This window comes from Nycticebus coucang, chromosome 15 (genome assembly GCF_027406575.1).
Source record: "Nycticebus coucang isolate mNycCou1 chromosome 15, mNycCou1.pri, whole genome shotgun sequence".
Taxonomy (NCBI): domain Eukaryota; kingdom Metazoa; phylum Chordata; class Mammalia; order Primates; family Lorisidae; genus Nycticebus; species Nycticebus coucang.
Genome location: NC_069794.1, coordinates 87,204,871 through 87,227,677, shown reverse-complemented (window position 1 = coordinate 87,227,677; position 22,807 = coordinate 87,204,871). Strand labels below are relative to the sequence as shown.

The 22,807-nt window shown below is 43.9% G+C and overlaps 1 protein-coding gene across 5 annotated transcripts in view; it reads left to right on the top strand.

Annotated features, from left to right (window-relative positions):
• DCLK1 (doublecortin like kinase 1) overlaps positions 1–22,807 on the top strand; it is a 374,298-nt gene that overhangs the window by 273,213 nt on the left and 78,278 nt on the right. For 4 of the 5 annotated variants that reach the window (XM_053563609.1, XM_053563611.1, XM_053563610.1 and 1 more), the window contains exons 5-6: positions 6,701–6,817; positions 20,631–20,725. In XM_053563609.1, coding sequence (XP_053419584.1) covers positions 6,701–6,817; positions 20,631–20,725 — 212 coding nt within the window. Of the gene's footprint in view, positions 1–6,700; positions 6,818–19,325; positions 19,707–20,630; positions 20,726–22,807 lie in introns of those variants that run through there. The other variant, XM_053563612.1, reaches the window with a different exon arrangement.

The following is a 22,807-nucleotide window of genomic DNA, read 5'->3' as shown; positions in this document are numbered from 1 at the left end:
CTGCCTAAGTGGCGGTTCTCATGCCACCAGGAATATGGCCAAAGAATATGTTCCACCTCCTCCCTACACGTCCCCATCTGGGTTGTCTCTCCAAATCTGTCCATCAAAGAATGCCCAGTTCCTGAGTTTGGGTCCTAAGTGAAGGTGAGAAGCATTTTAACTTCTAGTTTAACAAATGCCCAGAACTTCTGGAAAGCTAATGTTGTATAGTGTTAGATAGTGTGGAGAGCAGTATTTTCACCTCAAAGAAGTATGAGTCCACGGACAAAGGCAAAGGTTTAATCAAGCCTTGCCAGCTTGCTGGGGCAGGTTTGGCCACCAGAGAGCCAATCATGTGTTTGATCTTACTCGCTGCACTTTGGGTAGGCCGCAGTCTTTGGTAGCAAGACAGATTACCATCTGGCAGTTTATTTCCAAAGGTTTATCTGCAGTTTTTCAACATCATCTTCCTTAAAGAGCATTTGCATTGTCGAGTATCTCCACAGCCGCAGAAATGTGGACTTCCAAGAAAACAGGTCAATGAAATATAAGGGTGGCAAGAAGGATCAGAATGGAGAAGTGATCGCCCCCAAAAGCAAATGGCCCAGTGAGAGGGAAGACAGAGGGTGCTGTTTTCTTCCCTGCCCGAGGCTATGAAAATGTCCTTTGGGAGAACAGAAAGGCCATTTTGATCATTTTATTCACAATGTTTCAAAATTGTGGTTTTAAACTGAGGAGGATTTTGGCATTCTCTCTAATTCACATTAGTTCTTCCTCACTGCGTTTTTGTCATTATAAAATACAATTCTCACTTAAATTAATTAAAAATAAACTTTAATTGGAAAAATGGTTGGAGTTGTTTTGGATTCATTTTTTTCTAATCTATGGCTTAGCACTGCAATATTCTTCAACTGGGTTTATTTTGACACTGGAAAATAGAAAATCAATTACTATAAATTATTTACTTCTACTTTCGTTACTCACCTAAGCCTTTTAGAATTATTCTAACCCCCCCAGTATGACTTACGGAGCTTTACTCTTACCCTGAAGGCAAGTGGTACAAGGTTTGTAATATTTGTGATTATCTTTTAGACTCCATGATCCTCCAAGCTATCACTTCATTGTCACTTCACTTCTGAAAGAGCTCATTGTTATATATATGTAGAAACTGCGCATATATATATGCATATATGTGTATGTGTGTATATATATATATGTATAGTAAGTATCTTGATAGAAAGGTAACTTTTTCGTATCCTGAATTTTCAATTTGTTGATATGAGAACTAGCTGTTTGCAGTCCTTCCCTGGTCCATCAGAACCCACTTGTCTGCCCCGACTATAAGCATGGATAGAAGTTTCCCCAGCTTTGTGTCTTGCTTAGGGCACAACACCTGATCCTGGGGGTTGAGGAAGCCACTACTAATTCCAAGAGACCTGGGTTCTGATGTAAGTCATTCAGTCTCATGGAGACTCCATTTCCTCATCTACAGTAAGAGGTTGGCTTAGTGCTGTGAACACTAAGAGTTCACACAGTAGGAACAGGACCAGTAGCAATCCAGGCCAGCATTTATTGAGCATGTACTATGTGTATTTTCCTATGGCTGGATCTGGTTCATACCCAGTGGAGGATGGGGGAGGGGAGGCAGACTAACACACGAATAACATTGACTGGTTAATAATATGGCGAGAATTCAGTTCGAGAGAAGTAAAGGGAAACGGAAAGCCTGGCAAGGCTCACAAGTTCTTTTCAATGCTTCCAAAACCGAATGAAATGCCTACATTGGCTATGATAAGACTATACTGCCTAAAGAAAATAGCTTTTTTTTTGGTAGCTGGGAAAACGTCAACCTGGTGCAGTAAGATGTGGTCTATTATGGTGATCCAGAGTCCTGGCTGGAGGTCCAAGCTATAACTCAACAATTCTGGCACCTGTGCCCAACAGCATTGCCACAGACCCTAAAAGCAACTTTTTAATTCCTGTTGTGGCTCACAGATGGGTGTTATTAACAATGAGCACCATCTGGTAGATTTCTATTTTAACTATTCATTCCTGCTAACTAGATGCTGAGCTTTTTGAATTTATGTGACCTCTAAACAAATGTTCATGACCTGGAACAAAAAGTTCTGGTTGTCCGCCCTCGTGATACTCTTGATTTTGATTAAAATGAGGAAATGAAATATTACTTGAGAGGAATTTGTTGCCTAAACCAACATTTTCCAAACATGAGGCCCAGGAAATAAAAATAGGCAAAAAGAGATCTCCCTGGTGAAAAGGCTCCATGTGCCGCGACCAGATAGTGGTGTTTCCAGGTGCAGAGATTTGCCTGCAGCTCTCGGCCCCTGGCACACAGTGGGCCCTTGATACAGTGTCTTTGCAAGCATGCCCACAGACTGGCCATGGTCACAGTATTCAGTGCGGTTTTTAGAGGGTTTCCAAAAGGCTAGGCAGGTGTTCAGAAGCTAGGACAAACTGCAGGATGTGTTGTCGGTTGTGTGGACAGAGCTAACGTGGGAATCACACCTTCCAAAGCTCTGTTTTGTGAATTAAAATCTCTGCAGACACAGCTTTAGGCATGATTGTCCCATGTGAATGGTCCTGGCATTTCTGATCATATCTTCAGATGTTAGTAATACTGTTTCTTGGTTACTCCTTTTTTTTTTTTTTTTTTTTTTTGTGGATATGCCCAGGTGTGTAGATTTTTTTTTTCCTTTTTTTAAGAAATGGCAATCTCTTGGGTGGCGCCTGTGGCTCAGTGAGCAGGGCGCCGGCCCCATATACCGAGGGTGGCGGGTTCAAACCCGGCCCCGGCCAAACTGCAACAACAACAACAACAACAAAAAGAAATGGAAATCTCTTGCAGGGCCACTGGGTCAGGCCAGAACAACCAACAGTGGCCCAAGTAAATATAAGGGAAGACTGGGCTGGTTCTGCAAAGCCCTGGTTCATTCCTTGTTGCTTTGAGTTAGGCAACAGACAGAGGAATCCACAAATACTATGTGGATTTCCTTCCTCCTTTCTTTTTCTTTTTTTAATCCTTCTTTTTTTGCTTTAATTCAACTCACGAGGCTCTCCAGGAGATGTCCTCTCTATGTGTTTACTTCATGCATACTCACGTTCCTTTCTTACTAAACAATATCAACCACTTTGTTGGTTTGGATGTTAGAAAAAAACAGGAGAAGATGTTTATATAGAGCCATTCAGAATGTATAAAAGAAAGAAACATGTCTTGAACTTAGAGTATTTGAAATTGCATGAATAGGGAAGAAAAATTTTGACGTTAAAGTCAAGCCTCAGGATTAGATCTGGAATTACTACGAGTTCTTTGTTAAAATACTGTTTAAGAATGTGTAATGGAAAAGTTAAAGTAGTTTAATTTTAAGCTACAATAAAAGATGACTACTTTTAAAAGGCCAACATATTTCAATACCTAGCTACAAAGATAAATATAACATGATAGACTAAGGGACACATTTTAATATAGATTGTATTTTTACAAACAGATAGGAAGAAGATCTCAACTGCCTATAGGCAAAGGACATAAATAAATACCTTTGTAAGTTGACCACCCAAGGAACCATAAGAAACGGGTCAACATACAGAGGTGGTCAAAGTAAGGAAGTAGTCCTGCTGTGCTGGTATATACATGTGGCGTCCCATCTATGGAATTAGGTCAACTTTAAGGAGGTGGTCAATGTGGGGAAGTGGTCAGCTGTGGAGGTGCTGTTATCATGTAAAAGAAGAAACACAAACCACTAATACTCTGTGGAAAAAAGTAGACCTTTACTGGCAATCAAATAGATTCAGATTTAAGCAATGAAATCTGATCTTTGTTTAGACAATGGCAAAGATTTTTTTGAAAATTTTTTTGTTAGGAGTTTTTTTTTATTTTAATTTTTTTTATTAAATCATAGCTGTGTACATTAATACTAGTGTACATTAATACACTAGTTTCATAGACCATTTGACACATTTTCATCACACTGGTTAACATAGCCTTCCTGGCATTTTTTTAGTTATTGTGTTAAGACATTTACATTACATTTACTAGGTTTCACATATACCCTGTAAGATGCACCACAGGTGTAATCCCACCAATTACCCCCCTTCCCCTCCGTTTCCTCCCTTCCCCCTATTCTTAGGTTATAACTGGGTTATAGCTTTCATGTGAAAGCCATAAATTAGTTTCATAGTAGGGCTGAGTACATTGCATACTTTTTCTTCCATTCTTGAGATACTTTACTAAAAAGAATATGTTCCAGCTCCATCCATGTAAACATGAAAGAGGTAAAGTCTCCATCTTTCTTTAAGGCTGCATAATATTCCATGGTGTACATGTACCACAATTTATTAATCCATTCATGGATCGATGGGCACTTGGGCTTTTTCCACTGCTGGTGGGAATGCAAATTAATACATTTCCTTTTGGAAAGATGTTTGGAGAACACTTAGAGATCTAAAAATAGATCTGCCATTCAATCCTATAATTCCTCTACTAGGTATATACCCCAAAGACCAAAAATCACATCATAACAAAGATGTTTATACCAGAGTGTTTATTGCAGCCCAATTCATAATTGCTAAGTCATTGTTAGGAGTTTTTAAAAAGCGCTTATCTTTCAACTCACCACACCTGCTTTAGTCAGCAATACTTAGCTTAAATTTTTTTGTTATGTTTGGACAATATAAAGAAGAACCTGGACTATAAGGAATGGCTCTTATCTATGAATAGGGGAATGATTGAATTAATTGCGTCATAAGCACATTACAAAAGGTAATGAAGGTCTTAGAAGAAGGATTTTGATTGCTATGTACTGACCAAGAAAGATGATTATGATATGTAGTAAGTAGGAAGAATATATAAGATATGTCAACATCTTGCCAGTTTTATAGAAAGCAAGCAAAAATTTGTTACGCACGCATGTGTTTATATAAGTTTCCACAAACTACAGTGGGAGTTACACACTATTGGAAATGATGGTGCTATCAGAGGGCAAAGAGTATGTGTGTTGCTATGTTTTTCCTTTTTTCTTTTTTTCATTGTTGGAGATTCATTGAGGGTACAAAGAGCTAGGTTACATTGATTGCATTTGTTTATTTTTTTCTTTAATTTTTAACTTATAATTATTTAAAAAGAAAAGCTTCAGGAAATATTTTTGTGAACCTCCAATATGCCCTTGGTTTCTAATTACTAGAAACTAAATTTTGAGTGCCAGACTAAATATATGTTAAGAAAATAATTGGATAACTGCACACTCATTTAGAAGGGTGTTACTGAGTATTTATAAGAGTGAAATACTGAAAGGCAGTTACACATCCAATGGTAGAAATTGGGTTGGGTAAATAATGGTATTTCATGCAGCCAAATGCTCAACAGCAAGCCATTAAATGACACTGTGAAAAGATATTGTAGTGTGAAAAGGGGGATGACAGATCAGTGTGTACAGATTAATCCCAATATATAAATGAATAGAAAACATTCTAGAAGCTTGTAGACCCTTCTCCCCACAAAAGGGGGGTTTGCTTGATCCTAGGTTATTTGGGATGTTTTTAAATATACTTCATATTTTTCTATCTGAAGTCCTTTATCATTACAAGCCCATAAATTCTTTTTAATTATTATTATTATTTTTTGGAGACAGAGTTTTACTTTGTCGCCCTCAGTAGAGTGCTATGGTGTCACAGCTCACAGCAACCTCTAATTCCTGGGCTTATGCCATTTTCTTGCCTCAGCCTCCCAAGCAGCTGGGACTACAGGCGCCCACCACAATGCCCGGCTATTTTTTTTGTTTTTGTGGTTGTTGAGGTTGTCATTGTTGTTCAGCAGGCCAGGCCAGGTTCCAACTGCCAGCCCTGGTGCATGTGGCCGGTGCCCTAACCACTGAGCATGTTCGCCAAGCCTCTTTTTAATTATTAAACATGGTTTCTTGAGAACAAGATATGTGGCTTTGCACAACATCATAAATTGGTCAGTACAGCTCATGAAGAAATGGAAAGCTCTTTGTGATTTAAGATGTTCAGCATTGAATTTAATGAACACAAATACTGAGGATTTACATCTAAATCATTTCATCCAATCATCCAATCACTTTCATTTCTGAAAGTGAAGTTATTTGTCATCCTCACTCCAACAACTGTCACACAGACCCACTACAGGTGCTCCACAGCTCCACGTGGAGACGTGGCTCCCACTCTGCCCTTGTCTGACGCTGCCATTTCCCACACATCGTAAAGACCCTCTGCTATCCCCGTGAGGGCCTCCAAGGACAATAAACTTGGCCCTGTCATGATGCATGAAATCTTCCATCTCCACATTTCTTGGTTTATGAGGCTGACCTTCTGACATTTTTCTGGAAGAATGGACAGTTTATCCTCGGAGAGAGGCACATGCACAGATAACTCTAGGGGTGGGCGGAGAGAGATCCAACAAATACACCCCTTTATCAGCCCATTACACCCTGTCTCCCAAAATACTATTGTAGAAAAGGAAAGCCAGGAAGCTTTGGAGTGTTACTTGCTTCCGTGTCTCAGGCAGCCTGTCTTGCCCTTCCTCCATGTTTTCTTGGTTCCATGGTCACAGGCGAGCATTTGGCTGGCAGGAAGGAGAGGTGACTAAAGATGGTCGTGGGTTTGCATGTTTCCATTTCCAGGTTTATTGTGTGTTTTCAGTGGGCTTGTGCGGTTACCCAGTAATGACATGTGATTGTTCTTTTGTCCCCAGAATGTCGAGTGGTGAAGTCCACTTCTTACACCAAAATAGCTTCATCGTCCCGCCGGAGCACCACCAAGAGCCCGGGACCCTCCAGGCGCAGCAAGTCCCCCGCCTCAACCAGCTCAGGTAAGGCAGCAGCGGAGACTCTGAAGACACTGCCTTGTTTCTGGTGCAGGACGAGCAGAGGGTGTGTGAAGCTCAGAGCGTGAGGTTTTTAAGATAGTGTAGGTTCCGGTTGATAATTTTAGAACATGTTAGAACGGCTGAACAGATTTGCTGGAGTCTAGCATGTTGGCTGCAAGAAAAAGCATCGAGCTTGGAAAAAAAACCTGCTCGGTGAAGACTCAGGAAACCCAGATTTGCCCACAAATAGAAGCACATTACCATTTTTTATCATTTCTACCATGGAAGTTAGTCTTTCAGGCTCTAAAAGTTTCTGTTAAGGAACTTATTCCACCTGGGACTGGGCTATGAAAAGTTTCCAATGTGTGTTCGCTGAACCTTTATTTAATGCACTTTTGGCCGTGCTCTCAATTTCCTTTCGTGGCTCTGGAGCTACAAGCAGTGAGATTGAGATTGGAGAGCAGGTATCACTGCAGTGACCCTGGCCTGAATCTGCCTCTGGGTGGTCTCTAGAGCTGGTGTTGGAGCAGGCTGAGTCCTCGCAGGATGATCTCGGTGTGGGCAGACCTGCCTTCTCCTTCCTGGGTCGTAAAACTGACATGAGTCAGTCAGGTGTCTTGTGTGTGTGTTTGGTCTTAGTGTAAGGTCAATGTCACTATTGAAGGGAATTGATTAAAGGATATAAATGACTGAGCTGGAATTGTCAAAGGTTGCAAATGTCAACATGATTATCGCCTGATTTCATGGAGACAGAGACATTGCTGTACGTAGGGACAAAGACTTTGGGTGCCTACTTGGAGGGCTCCCTGGACTCAGTAGTGTGGCTCAGGTGTGGAAAGAGATGTAGGCTGTGGCTGGCTAAGAAGGAATATGCCAGCAGGTGCCTCATTACAGATCATCGCACAGCTAGACCATCCGGCCCAACCTGGTTCTCTGAGAGTCGCCTTCTCCTTGGGGTTTTACAAACACGTCTATTTCTGAGACAGGTCTTCAAAGACCACTTTCTCCTCCAACACTCACTGTAAGGTGGTGGTGGTGGGCTGTTACTGCCCCCTTCCCACAGCACAGCCTGCATCACAGCCAGTCAAGGAATAAGTCTCAGAGCACAGCTGGCCCTTGGGATGCAGCTTGTTTGCCCCTCAAGTTCGAGGGTTAGCCTGAGAACTCCTCCATTCCTGCGGCGTCACTCATCGAGATTGGATGAAACCCTAAAATGAGACTTTGCTGAAGAGGTAGGTACCAAGACTCCAGGTGTAGAGTGTATGGAAGTCACTCGAGAACTTGGTAAAGTTTGTCATCCTGAACTCCAGGCCCTCAGATTCTAAGGGTGTACACCTGTGTTCTAGCAAGTACTCCAGATGGTTGTGGTCAGGTAGTCCGTGGCCCACATTTTGAGAAACAGCGGGTAAGTGCAGAGGTTCTCAGACTAACAGCATCGCTGTCGCCAGGCTGTGTGTCAGAACTGCGAAGTCTTGAACCCCTCCCAGACCCACTGAATCAGAAATTCTGGGGCTGGGTCCTGCAGTCTGAGTTTTCCCAATTCCTCCAGGTGATTCTGATGCACACCCAAGTTTGAGAAACCCTGGGTTATGGATAACAGAAAGAAAGTTAAGTACAGAAAGTCATTTGGCTCTGGATAATCTGGAGGGGAAAATATGACTTACTCATCTTCATTTATTGGCATGACAGAAATGACTTCCTTTCCACCTCCCTGGTTGCCTCTAAGTGACAATGTCCATCTTTAACCCTCATATGGGAGCAACTTCTAGATGCCTTGAAGGGTAGACCGAGACAGCAATGAGTACACCAGCTCCATCTGCTGCTTTTGCCCTCAGAGAATTAGTCACTTAGGAGAAGAGATGATCTCCAGAGATGTCTGGAGATCACCTCTTCTGTGAGGTTTCTGGGAAAGTCCTTCCCTCCCAGACAAATACCACACATCACAGAGATGAGGACCTCCAGAAAATGGCAGAGTGACCTTGGACTTGCTACATGTAAAACTCCCCTGGAAGACCTAAACTTGTTCATTAACCAGCTGACAGGTGAAAATTGAGCTCTCCGGAGGATGTACAGCCATGACCAAAGAGCATTCCTCATTGTCTCAGATTAAACCTGGGGCGTAGGATGAACCCTTATGGAGCAGTAAGGGAGAACCACCAGGTCATGGGCCTCGCCAGCATGTTCCCCCTAAAATTTCAACTGCTTAGTACAATCCTGGAAGGATATGAAGGGGAAAGAGGTCCTATATTAACTGAAGCATTATCAATACTATTCAAAATTATCAATATGAAAAAAATTAGTTCCCAATCTAAATAAATTTTAACATTGGCAAATTTTACTTAATCATTCCTCACAGTCTGTACTGCGAGTAACAAGCACTCAGATGTGAGGGGTACATTCAGTAGGGAGCAGTTAGCCAAGTTCTGTGTCTTTTATATTACAGATATCCCAAGAGAATCAATGTGCTCTATAGATCTTAAATTTTTACTGTTACTGTTTTTAGCAGTTTTGTTTTTTAGAGCTGTAGGCAGTTAGCAACTGCTGGGTTTAGGTGACACTTTTTTTCTTGAGAGACAGAATCTCACTCTGTTGCCCTACATAGAGTGTCATGGTATCATCATAGCTCATAGCAACCTCAAACTCTTGGGCTCAGGCCATCCTCCTGCCTCAGCCTCTAAAGCAGCTGGGACTACAGGCGCCCAACACAGTGCTCGGCTAGTTCTTCCATTTTCTGTAGAATGGAAGAACTGGTCTTGTTCTTAGGCTGGTCTCGAACTCCTGAGCTCAAACAATCCCCCTGCCTTGGCCTCCCAGAGTGCTGGGATTACAAGCTTAAGCCACAGTGCCTGGGCCTACACTGTTTTCTTAATATCAAGAAACTGTTTGCCTCTGTTGAAGGTTTTTTGTTTGTTTTGCTGAAATCCTTAAAACTTACAAATTTCAAAATTTAGACTTCTTAGATTCCTTAGAAAAAGTGGGGTTTTATTTGTTTGCTTTAAAGTTTTAATTTCCATTTAGATAGATAGCTAACATTTTCTCATAGAATGCCACCCTATATTTAGAATCTCTGTCTAGAGAAGCCATGGCAGCTATAATTGAGCTCCTCATCAGAGCTTTACACCCATCACTTTAAGCATGAGCTAATATATTTTCTTGCCCTTTAGAAACATATAGAAGAAAGCAGAAACACTCATGACAACAATCATTTATTCATTCAACATGCATTAATAACCCACCATGGACCAGCAATTCTGGGTGATGGAGATGCCAGGATAAGCATTCGAAAGCAGAAAAGCCAAGTACCTTAGCTAACTTCTACCATGATTAAAGCGCCGTTGTGTACTCCCCAGGCTTAAAACGTATTTGTATGTGACTCTGGAAACCCTAAAGTCTCTTTATTCATGCTATTTAAATTTTACTTTTTTAAATAGTTATATAAAGATACTTTATGCAGCATATGCAGATAAGGCAAGAATCAAAACTGCGGAAGAAAGAAAATTTTAATCAGCTCACTAGTCCAGTTTGTCAAATTCTTTTAATTTGAATCAAACACCTCCAAAGAAAGATTGATAGCTATTAATTTTTAACTCAGAGTTTTCCTTTGGTGTGGATAATTCAGCCTTACGCTTTCTGCGGAGCATCTCTTTGGCTTTGAGGCTCCCAGGGAATTGTTGAGAACAAAATGCATCAGGAGCACCACAGAGGTTGATGGTTGGTCCCGTGGTTGTAGCATTTCTTGTTGCATATAAAGCTCAGCCCTCCTTCCAGTCTCTTTGCTTGAACCCACCAACGCCCCAGCAGGACCTCCAGAGATATTCTTCAGAGGTTTGAGCCCTTATCTTGACTTACTGTCTCCTCGGGGGCAGCACCCTACACCGACTGTGTAAAATTCTCACTGTTAATGCCCCAGGTTAATTAGATATTTCCTATGTAGCTATTATGTTCCACACATGTATTAGGTTCCAGGATAGAAAGATGATTAAACTATAGTCCTTGCCTTCAAGTTGTGAATATTCTAGTTAGGAGACAAATGTACATAGTCATGTGTCACTTAATAAGAGGGATATATTCTAGGCTGTGCTCACACCTATAATCCTAACACTCTGGGAGGCCGAGGCAGGTGGATCGCCTGAGCTCAGGAGCTCAAAACCAGCTGAGCAAGAGTGAGACCCCATCTTTAAAAATAGCCAGCTGTTGTGGTGGGCACCTGTAGTCCCAGCTATTTGGGAGGCTGAGGCCAGAGGATCACTTGAGCTCAAGAGTTTGAGGTTGCTGTGAGCTATGATGTCATAGTACTCTAGGGTGGCAGAGTGAGACTCTGTCTCAAAAACAAAATAAAACGGAACAATGGGGATGTATTCTGAGAAATGCATCATAAGGTGATTCCATTATTGTGCAGATGTCACAGTGCACTTTCATAAACCTGATGGGATAGCCCATTGTACACCCAGGCTGTATGGGATAGCCTGCTGCTCCTCGGCTGCACACCTGTGTACAGAATGTCACTGCACTGAAGACTGGAGGCAATTGTAACAATGGTCAGTATTTGTGCATCTAAACATATTTCAACATAGAAACCCAGAGGAAGCAGGAGCCACATCTCATTAACAGTCAGAGAACACTTCCAAGAGAAAAGGACTTACAAGTTGGGCCTTGAAGAATCCTGTCACCTAGGAAAGGCCAGGTGGGCATTCCCTCCCAGTGTGAGTTGAGACACAAAAGATGTGAAAGCACATGGTGTATTTTTGGAACAGTTACTAGTTCAATAAAAATGCAGAACAGAACTCTAGGAAAGGGTTGGAGAAGATGGTAGCAGCCCAGTTGGATGTGGTCGGATTGCACTGGGGCATGGAAGTATAAGATGAAAGAGGATTATTTTTAAGGGCAGTGAGAGATCACAGTTGAGTCTTACTAACAGTGGCATGGTGATAGAAAAGATGGTCATACATGAAAAGCCAAGGGCCGGGAAGGCTCGGCAAGGCTGCCGCAGTCATCCTGAAGGACATGGTCAGCGTTGCTGGGGGAGGGGAAGACTTTGAAAGGGAAGGAGACCAGGATTTTAGCTGATGTGAGGCCGGAGGAGGACAGAGGGACTGGAGATGAGGAGCTGGTGTGTAAGGCGAGGAGTGGCGGTGAGAATGAGTTTAGACACACAGTGTGTGAGATCCTTTGGAAGTGTCAGGTGGCCATGAGGAGTAGTGCCTGCGCTTGAGTCAGGAGATGTGAGCTATTTGTGAGACTCTAGCACAGTGGTTCTCAACCTTCCTAATGCTGCAGCCCTTTAATACAGTTCCTGTGAGTCACAACCAATCCACAGGTTGAGACCTGCTGCTCTGGCATATTGTAGTAACTTCGACAATAGAAATAGGGGCTGGCACAGTGGCTTGAGCCTGTAATCCCAGCACTGCAGGAGGTCCAGGCAGTTGGATCACTTTAGGTCAGGAGTTTTAGACCAGCCTGAGCAAGAGTGAGACCCCCATCTCTACAAGAAATAGAAAAATTAGTGGGGCGTGGTGGCACACACCTGTAGTCCCAGCTACTCAGGAGGCAGAACTCGGGAGGATCACTGGAGCCCAGGAGTTTGAGGTTGCTGTGAGCTATGATGCTGCCGCTGCACTCCAGCCAGGGCAGCAAAGCAAGACCCTGTCTCAAATAATAATAATAATAATGGAAATGTATTATCTCTCTCCCCACTGAGGGATCTGTAAAGATGAAAATGGAACCATGGGTAACCCTGTGATTATAAAAGCAGATCAGAAGAGGCAGGAAGAGAGCCGAATAAAGGGACAGAAGTTCAAGGGGGAGAGGGAGAGTCCCAAAATGTGTGACTCTGAAATGACAAATAGCGTGAGAACCAAAAGGAGGTCATCGAGTTCACAGCGAGGACACCACTGTGGCCTATAAAGGAACTGGCAGTCAGCACAAGCAGATGGCAGCGAGCAGTGGGCCTCGTCTGGGAGAGTCGCCCACGGCCGTCCCTGTGGGAAGCTCCAGGGACGACGCCAGGCGCAGCCCCGAGCTGCTCCGCAGCAGCTGGCGGGTGCGGCTCAGCCCCTGGCCCTCGTCCAGCCGAGCCCTTGGTGTCCCCAGTGCCTGACTGGCCCGTAATGTCCACAGTGTGCTCTTGGGTCTCATGACAGAGATCTACAGATGTCATAATTTTCCATCAAAGGACTTCCTCCCTCTGATACTGTTTTTGGGGGTTTTTTTAATTCAAAATCATCTTGGATGCCTTTTGCCCCTCCCTGTCCACCTTCAGTGTGTCACCAGCCTCCTTGGCTCCTCCTTGGCAAGGCCACCGTGCTCCCTCTCCATCCAGCATCCAGCCTCCTCACTGCTCTGGGACTTCTCTGTTTCTCACAGGTTACAGATGCCGTGTCCTGGCCTCCTCCCAGCCTCCCCTGTGCTCTGGGCCTCACCTCTGCCCCGTGTCCAGCTTGCTTACTGCCTGCCAAATGATGTCCGGACTCTGTTCTTCAGTGAAGGACCATCTTCCTTTCCAGCCATTTCTACCATTTCTCCCCTGGACCTGTGCTCCCTCCTAACTTAAATTGCCCCAGATAGCTCATGGGCTCATGCACATCCAGCCTTTATTCCTGTCACTTGACCTAAAATGTCTTCACTCCAGGAGTCAAAGCCCATGCCCTTTCTTGGGTCCCACTGGCCATTGCAGCATTCCTTGGGTTCCACACTTTTGAGGGCCTTCCCTACCCTGCAGTCCTGTGGCCCCTGAATCATCACCCAGGCTGCAGGTGACATACCCAGCCATCCTCCTAGGTCTCTGAGAGCAGATCTCTGTGTGTTGTCTACACTGACTGTGGTTCCTGGTCACCGCGAGGCAAATGTTGACCACGTGAAGGACCTGAGAAGTCCCAGGAGCTATTCAAGTAGCCTATATTTCCTGAGGTTTAGGCCTTTTTATAAATATTTATTAAACAAATGAATTCACAGAGCCATGTCCCTTTAACCCTTTCTGCCGTGACCTCGCCTTCCCATTGTACCGCACAGATGGTTTCTTTGAATTGGACCTATTGTCTCCATTTAAGAGGAGAAAACAGACATGAGGAGAAAATCAGGGCAATACCTCACCCATGAGGTGAACACCCATGAAACTCCAAGCAGGGAAAAGGCACTTTTTCTTTCCTCTATTAGATAGTTGTCTCTTTTCTTGGTTCCCAACTGATTCCACATGCTTTTTGCCCCCTTTTTCCCTCTCTCAGAAAGGTGACGAGCTGTGGACAAGGGCTGGAAAAGGAAATTTTTAAGCACTCGACAGACAGCCTCCTTCATGATTAGGGAGTTGAAAGCCGATCTCCCTGGCAACGTGTCTGCATTGCCACTCCTTAAACCCAAGGACACACTCAGATGTGCAGACACATGCCTTCCTGTCATCCTGATTAAATGCAGCTCCAGAAATAAATTAGCTGCCTTAAGTGCTGAACGATAGAGAACTCGCAAGGTGGATTTCATGTCCAAAAAGTCGCTCACCTTTTAATTAGTTATTCTTGTTTGGAGACTTCTCTGACTTCAAGACCAAATTAAGTCACTTAAAAACATTCAAGTTTCACTTGTTGTCTGAGACTTTTAAGAATGCAACTGTAAAAAGAACAAACCCTTAATGTTCAAGGGCTTCCTAAATTAACACACATACAAGTCGAGAGTCATTTAAAAGGAGCAGTGAATTAGTGAAAGTAAGCCAAGTATTTCCAAATTCTAGAACTGTTTTTTGTTTTTCTTTTTTTTTTATTCCACATTAATGTGAGGGTATAAACAACTAGGTTATAATATTTGCACTTATTAGGGCAAGTCCCTCTTGTAGTTGTGTCCTACACCCAAAAGATGTGCCATCTACCCTTACCCTGTGCCCATTCAGTGGGAGAACACCCATCCCCTCTCTTCTCCCTTCTCCCCTCCTCCCAAATTGAACTGAATTGAGTTTTTCTCTTATGTGGGCGTGTATTAGATCATCTACTGCCTTCATATTAGTATCGCGTATATTGGATATTTGCTCTTCCATTCTTATGATCCTTTACTAAAAAGAATGTGCCTCAGTCTTATCCAGGTTAATACAAAAAGATGAAAAATCTCCATATTTTTTATGGCTGAGTAGTATTCCATGGTATAAATATGCCACAGTTTGTTAATCCATTCCTGGGTTGATGGGCATTCAGGTTGTTTCCACATTGTGGTGACTGTAAATTGAGCTTCGATAAACAATCCAGTGTAGATGTCCTTATGGTAAAATGATTTTTTTCTTCTGGGTAGATGCTACTAATAGGATTGTGGGATCAAATGGGAAGTCTAATTTGAATTCTTTGAGGATTCTCCGTACTTGCTTCCAAAGAGGCTGTATTAGTTTGCAGTCCCACCAACAGGGTGAAGGTGTTCCCCTCTCTCCACATCCGCACCAGCATCTGTAACTTTGGGACTTTGTGATGGGGTGGGCTGATCTTACTCGGGTTAGGTGATATCCCAGGGTAGTTTTGATTCACATTTCCAAATTCTGGAATTGTTAAAGTGACTTTGTTATTCAGTCGTAAGCACCTTAGGGACAGGGAACAGTAAGAGTCTAGCGTGCACCTAGTGAGTGCTGCATGTGCCGATTGGTTGATATCTAGAGCCCGGGACTCACGGCTCAAATTAGTGAAAAATAGGGGGATCAGCTGTCTGAAATGATGACGGAAAAGGTGAAGTTGGACCCTTCATGAGGAGTATTATTCAACATCATACGCTGCTGGATCCCTGATAGGCTTAGGGGGCAGCATCATATGCTGCTGGATCCCTGATAAGCTTAGGGGGCAGCTGAGCTGAAAAAGGTCATGGAGCAGGAGTGGTGGGTGTCCTCACTGTAGTCAGATTTCATCCGTGGTGCTTTGGTGGCCAGTTAGGTAATGGATCATCAGAGTATGTGTGAATAATCCATTGCGAAGTTGAGCACTTCTCTTTCAAGAGGTAACAAACAGGAAGAACATACGATAGGATTTAAGCAAAATGTACTCAGACTGATCTGAGCAAGGGAAACCAGAACTGGGTACAAGGCAGTGGTTCCAAAGAGTTACTTCTTTACTAATTCAGAGTGTGGTGAATTCAGATGAAATAATTAATTATTCAGTCTGCTTGGCTGCTTAACAGCTGTATTATTAAGTTGAATTTTTCCCATTCAAGTAAAGAATTTTTTAATATTGGCCTCTGACATTTAAGTTGAACTTTCTTAAGTTCTATTAAATAGGTAACAAAGCCCTTGTTATTGGTACTTAGGGACGTCTGGTGTTACGGAATGAAAAACAAGCGAACTCGATACATCTGTCAAACTTCCTTATGACAAAAAATTATTTATTCCAGCAGTGATTCAACAATAAGATGTGTAATGCCTTCTGGATGTGAAGAACCATTTTAAGAAGCTGCTAATACTTTAAGAGGAATAGTCTGGTCTGACCCTAAAAATACAGGCTGTTCCCAACTTTCAGGCAGGTTGTGTTCCAAAAGTGTTTGATTGTAAATGACTTATTTGGCACTAGAGTTTCATTTGTCCAGAGAGATGACAGTGCAGAAGCTCCGAGTCTAGGAGCTTTAAATAAAGGAGAGGTAGAGAAGGAAACAGCTTCCTCAGCCCTGAAGATGGATGAGAATTCTGGGAGTGCCCTGAGGCGCCAGGACAGGCGGCTCGTGGGAAGAGGGCTTAAGTTTTTGAGTAAGACACACATGAGATCTGGTTTTCTCCCTGCTACTTTCTAGCTGTTGGTCTTTGGCAAACAGGAAAAATTGCATGAGCCTGCGCTATAGCATTGATGCCACCTAAGGTGCTTTAGTTCAATGTGCCCCAACTCTCTGCGTCCTAGACTTCCTCCTTTTAGACCTGACTCTTCACCATTCAGTCAGTTATCAAGTCCTGTAGTTTTACAAAACTGTCTGGACTGTTTCCATTCAGCTCCTCACCTCCACCCCTATAGTGCCACTCTAAACAGTCACACGACATCTGCCATAGAATGCAGACACGTGCTCCGCTCTCTCCTACCTCAATGTTCTTGACATTCGCCCAAGGGATGTCCAGGCGCCCAGTACTGTACCCCTCTAATCTGCTTCTTGACCAGAAAAGGGGTCTTGAGAGCTTTTAAAAATGCAAGTCTAGGTGCAGTGGCTTGCACCTGTAATCCTAGCTCTCTGGGAGGCCAAGGCAGGTGGATCACCTGAGCTCAGGAGTTAAGTCCAGCCTGAGCAAGAGCGAGACCCTGTCTCTACTAAAAATAGAAAAACTGGCTGGACATTGTGGCGGGTGCCTAATGTCCCAGCTGCTTGGGAGGCTGAGGCAGATGGATCCCTTGAGCTCAAGAGTTTGAGGTTGCTGTGGCTATGATACCATGGCATTCTACTCAGGGCAACAGAGCAAGACTGTGTCTCAAAGTAAAATAAAATAAAGTGCAAGTCTGGTCCTGTGGCTCCTACTTAAAATCATTCAATAGGTTCCCATTGCCCTTTGGATAAAAACTGGACTTCTTAACATGAATTTTAAAGGCTTATGCACCGTGTGGCCCGTACCTTATCCCTGATGTTCTGACCCCAATGACTCCACGACCTGCCACTTAGTTAGGTCTTTTTGGTGCACCACACCAGCCTCATTCCCACATGCAGCCCCGAGACCGATGGGCCCCGGGGCTGGGGACACTCTTCCTTTACTGTGCCCTGTGTGCCTCACTGGGCTTCCTGCCATGCCTCCTGCCCTCCCTGTGGGTGCAGGCCAAGCTTGATCCTGCCAGTTATTAGGATTCCAGTAGCAGCACCTAATTCTTTCACTGCCAGAATACTTGATTATAATCACTAGTTTACGTCTCTGATTTCCATGTAGGCTCCCAGACTGGCCAAGCCCAGGAAGGTGAAAGTAAGAGGGCAGGGGGGTTTTTGTTTGGTTTTGTTTTTGAGACAGTCTTGCTGTTGCCCCAGGCTATGGTGCCATCATGTGACCACAGCTCACAGCAACCTCAGACTCTTGGGCTCAAGCGATCCTCCTGCTTCAGCCTCCCAAGTAGCTGGGGCTCTAACACCGTGCTAGTTTTTGTATTTTTAGTAGAGATGAGTCTTGCTTTAACTACTGAGCTCAGGCAACCCACCCGCCTCAGTTTCCCAGAGAGCTAGGATTACAGGTGTGGACCACCGTCCTCAGCCAAGAGTCAGGTTTTAGACGATCTGGTTTAGGTTAGATTTGGGGCTCTGTCCCCCCTCCTTTTTTTGGTTAAATTGCTCAGCATCTTTGAGCCTCATTTCCTCATTTGTAAAATGGGGGGGGAATAATACTGACTCCCTCACAGAGTTACTGTGAGAGTTAAATGAGATTATATATACATGCATTCCTCTGTGCAGATATCAAAGGGTAAGTGCCTTGACTGGTGTGTGGAAAGTGAGTCTTCCATAAAACTGGGACACACATATAATGGGTACTCACTAAATATGTGTAGGTTTTTTTTATTATTTTGTTTTGCTCTTTTTTTGAGGCAGTCTCACTCCGTCATCCTGGGTTGAATGCCATGGCATCCCCATAGCTCAAAGCAACCTCAAACTCTTAGGCTCAAGTGATCCTCCTGAGTAGCTGGGACTGTAGGCACCTGCCATGATGCTTGGCTAGTTTTTCAAGTTTTAGTAGGGATGGGGTCTCACTCTTGCTCATGCTGGTTTCCAGCTCCTGAACTCAAGCAATCCACCTACCTCAGCCTCCCAGAGCGCTGAGATTACTGGCGTGAGACACTGTGACTGGCTTCGTTTTGCTTTTTAAACAAGATATTCCTTAGACTGTTTTCCTTTCCACTCCACTTTCCCTTGTTCTTCATTTTTCGTTAGCTTGGTGAGATTAGAGCCTCAGGAGTAAGAAGTGTTAATACTGCTTGGGCTTCCCCCATTTGCTCATATTTTGCTGATCTCTGTATCCTATTGTTATGATGAAAAGACATACAAAGTAGAAGTCAAGTAGGCAAAAAAATATGTTCCTAGAACATGTTCTCCAGCCAACCAGCGGGGCATCCCTTCCCTGTGTAACAGTTGTGGACTCGGCCTCGGCCCAGAGCTGTCCAGTCCCTTGCTATCTCCGAGCCCCTTCCTTAGAGGACGCTTGCTGGGAAGTCCAGAGTAGTAAGACAAACCCCGTTCAGCACAGACAGGACTGTAGCATGCAAGCAAATCAAAGCATTCTCAGCTTTCCATCTCACTCTGCAGAAACTCCAACAACAACAAAAAACCCTGTAGGGTAGGGACTTCTTTTGAGAAGGAGTCACCAAATACATTGGAAAGCCAAAACTACAAGGAAGTGCACTACCAGGTATGTGACTTTTTTTAAGGTCTTTGGTGGGGAGGATGAGAAAGCAAGGAGCTGCCCACTTTCCTGGGCTGTAATGTTTGTGCAAACATCCTGTCTGAAAAATCAATAAACATTGTACCTTGCCACTGAATCTTGTGAGGGCGTGCTTATTACCTGGTGGATGGCAGGCTGTGGAAGAGTTATTGTCATTTCAATTTCCAGATGAGTCACTGGGTGTCTTGCCCCCAGAGGCACTTCATCATGATTCAGTGCAATGTACTGAAAGGGCTGGGGCTTCCGGAGGGAGCCGGGTGGGGGTTGCCCGGCTCCTGGGTTGGCATGAGGCTTAATTGACACCTTTGATGTAGCCTAAGACAGAGCCGCACCTCCCACTGCTGCTTGGGGGACGTCAGCCTTACGCAGAAAAGGCATCTGCTGATGAATCCAGCATCTCATTCAGCCTGCTCTGAGAGCAGCCTCAGCCATCCCTAACTAATCCAACTGTTCCCCATTGCCGCTGGCACTCGACTTAGTCTGAGAAGAGATTTCACCTCTTGGCTACTGCCAGGTCTAACACTCAGACTGTGTCCATGTTAGAACTCATAGAAGGTAAGTGGACTGAATCCCCTCTGTCCCTGGGGGTGGTGGGGGGTGTTTGTTACGCACCCCCAAGAATGTGTGTGTCTCCAGGCTGGTTCTACCTCAGTGACTGTGGCACTGTCGTGTTGTCATTTTTACAGGTAAAATAAAGGCACTGTATGTATCTTTGTAGAATCATGTCTGTATGTGTTTTACCTGCTCTTGGTGGTGGTTGTTACTCAGAGAAAAGAATTGCTTACTTGAGTTCTGTGGCTTAAATCGAGTTTGGTGAGAATGGTGTCTCAGACTACTGAGAATCGGGTCGAATTCCAGTGATTTGAACATGTTAGAAAGCAGTTTTTCTTTTCAGTGGCAGCAAAGACAAACTGTGAGTTGTTCCTCAGCGTCTGTGGCCAATTACTTTGTCCTACTCAGAGCAGATCCGTCAGCATGAGGCTAGGGGGATGCACAGGGCAAGAAGTGGATGCGGGGACTTTTTCTATAAGTGAGTTATTAATATAGAAATACAGTAATCTGTTTATCACGTCGCTGGGGATGCCCCTGGGGAGCCATGCTGGGATCCACTCCTTCTGGGTAGTTCTGGCCAGCTAAACTGAAGTATTAAGGATGAATCCCATTGAAACAATCTCAGTACCTTACCCACCTTCCTGTTAGCCCAGGTAAAGGTATCACTAAGAAGGTGATCGGGAAAGTAGTAAAGAGTACAGTTTTAAAAATCCTTCTGTGACCTACTGCAGAGTTACACAGAGGATTAACAAAACACTGACTTTCTGAGGAAGGCTGCTCCCCAAGGCTCTTCTTGATACAGATGGAAGAGTGTCTACAGTTTCAGCAGATGCCCCTCTATAATTGTGATTTCTCAGAGAAGATGATTTGTCATGAAAATTCTTTAACATGCCATCTTTCTCTCTGTGTGATTCTTTGTGTTTCTAGTTAATGGAACCCCTGGTAGTCAGCTCTCTACTCCGCGCTCGGGCAAGTCGCCAAGCCCATCACCCACCAGCCCAGGAAGCCTGCGGAAGCAGAGGGTAAGGAAATAAGCAAGCTGCTGGTTTCAGACCTGTCCGTACCTCGGTACAGGTGGCACTGGAGCCAGCAAACAGAGCTGCTTGTCTGTAGGTGATAACCAAGCCGAGGCAGGAGGCAATCAAAGCTGGGTTGCTTATTATTGCTGTGATATAGCTAGAACTCAGGGCTTTTAATTTCTTTGTCAACTTGTCCAGATCTTAACTCTGAGAAGAATGTAAGTTTGCTGCTTCACTTTTAAATACCCTCTTCTTTTTGTTCTGAATGCACAGACTTTATGAGCACTGGTTTTTAAGCTTCCAGAGTTGTATTGAGTTTCATGAGATGTTGATTATCAGACCCTTCAAGAAATAAGCGCGGGTAATGACAGGGAGGGTCCTGGCGGGAGCTGCTTGTGGCAGAGAGTTGTTCTGTGGAGCAGTGTACTGGCCACGGAGCGGGGATGGGGACACAGGGCCTGTGTTTTTGTGAATGAAACTCACATTGGGCACGTTCTCTTTCAATACTGCTGGCATTTATTTTTAGCCTCTTGTGTAATAATGGAGAAACTGACTGAGCTTAGAGACCATAGTGAAAAAGTTACTGGAAACAATGTTAGCTTCTCTCCACACTAAGCAAAGGGGGTGAAGAGCAGTGCTTCTTTCAAGATGGAAGAACTATTATTTTTATCCCTTCACCACCTGTACTATTTGACTTTCCCAGTAATACCGAGGCAAGAATAAGAGGAGGGGGGAGGGCAGAAGGGAGGAAGAGCAGTGGAAGAAATTGAAGGCCCGTCAGGCTGGTTTCAGAAGCAAAGTGGGGGCAGACACCTGCTTTGAGAAGGTTTCATGATAGCACTCACTGGATATTTTAATAACAAAGGGCCTTTTGTAGGCTACTACACTCAAATACTGGACTTTTGCATTTTGTTTCTTTTATTATGTGTTTCTGAGTTCCCTAAGTCTAAACTTCATCTGAGATGGAAGGCCCCTTCTTCAGGACTCTTGCCCATGGTGTGCCTTTGGGCTGCCAGAACCATCAAGGGTCTAAAATTGTGGGGCGGGGAGAGTCGGTCAGTCCCCAGTTCCTTCCAAGTCTATTGCACCAATGTTGGGTTTTGTTACTGTTCCTGGCTGATTCACTTGGCACTTGGCCCCAGCTTGTCCACTGAATGTCTGTGTTATCTTGGACAAGTCTGTTATCTTTTCTGGGCCTCAGTTGGAAAACCAAGAGCCTCTTTCCAGATAGAAAACCCAATAATTCTAGTTCCATTTGAGTGTTTTCACTATGGTTTCTTCTTAGCCATGTCTAATCTGGCATTTGAATGTACAGGAATCTTTAGTGAACTACTCAGGGACGAATTGGCCAAGTTCATTTAATCTCCTAAAGGCCTGTCCTTGATTGGGGAAGAGCTGGTGTTGTCATTCTTTTCTTGTAAATGGTACCCAGCAAGACTCCAATCTGCAGGGAGGATCACCAGGTGTGGCCCAGGAAGGGCCCTCTTTCAGTGAACATTCTCTCTCTGCAAGTGTGTATCTTGGAGAATACACCTAGCATAGAAATCCCTCTTTATTCTCTGAGCTGATTAAACTCAGGTTAAGGATTTATTGGTGTAGTTTATGCTTAGTCGTTGAGATTAAATTGAGGCACATTGAGGATTCCTGCTAGGGATGGGTGCTTCTCTCCCATCTTGTTTGTTGGGGAGACTCCCTTCTTGGGGATGTAAAGCTTCGTTTAGACGTCCTTTTGTTGGTAGAATGAGGCTAGGATTTTCTTCCTCTGCTCTCTTTATTCTCTGCTTCATTATGACTTTGTCCAGTCAAAGCGAAAAATTTCCATCCAGCTGTGTGGCCATTGGCTTATAATAACATTTCCAGCACTTGGGAAATGATTATAAGTTAATGGCCCTCTTAGGGTCTTCATTTTGTCATTTAGACTACCATTGTAAACATCGTACTTGAGAGAAAAGGCCATCCACAGAGTTTATCACCATCTGAAAACGTTTATTAAGCACATATTGTGAGCGGGGCACCAGATATATTCAAAGACGGTTCCGTTTCCAAGCTTTTGAATTTAAGTCGTAAATGAACATCCCCCCTTCC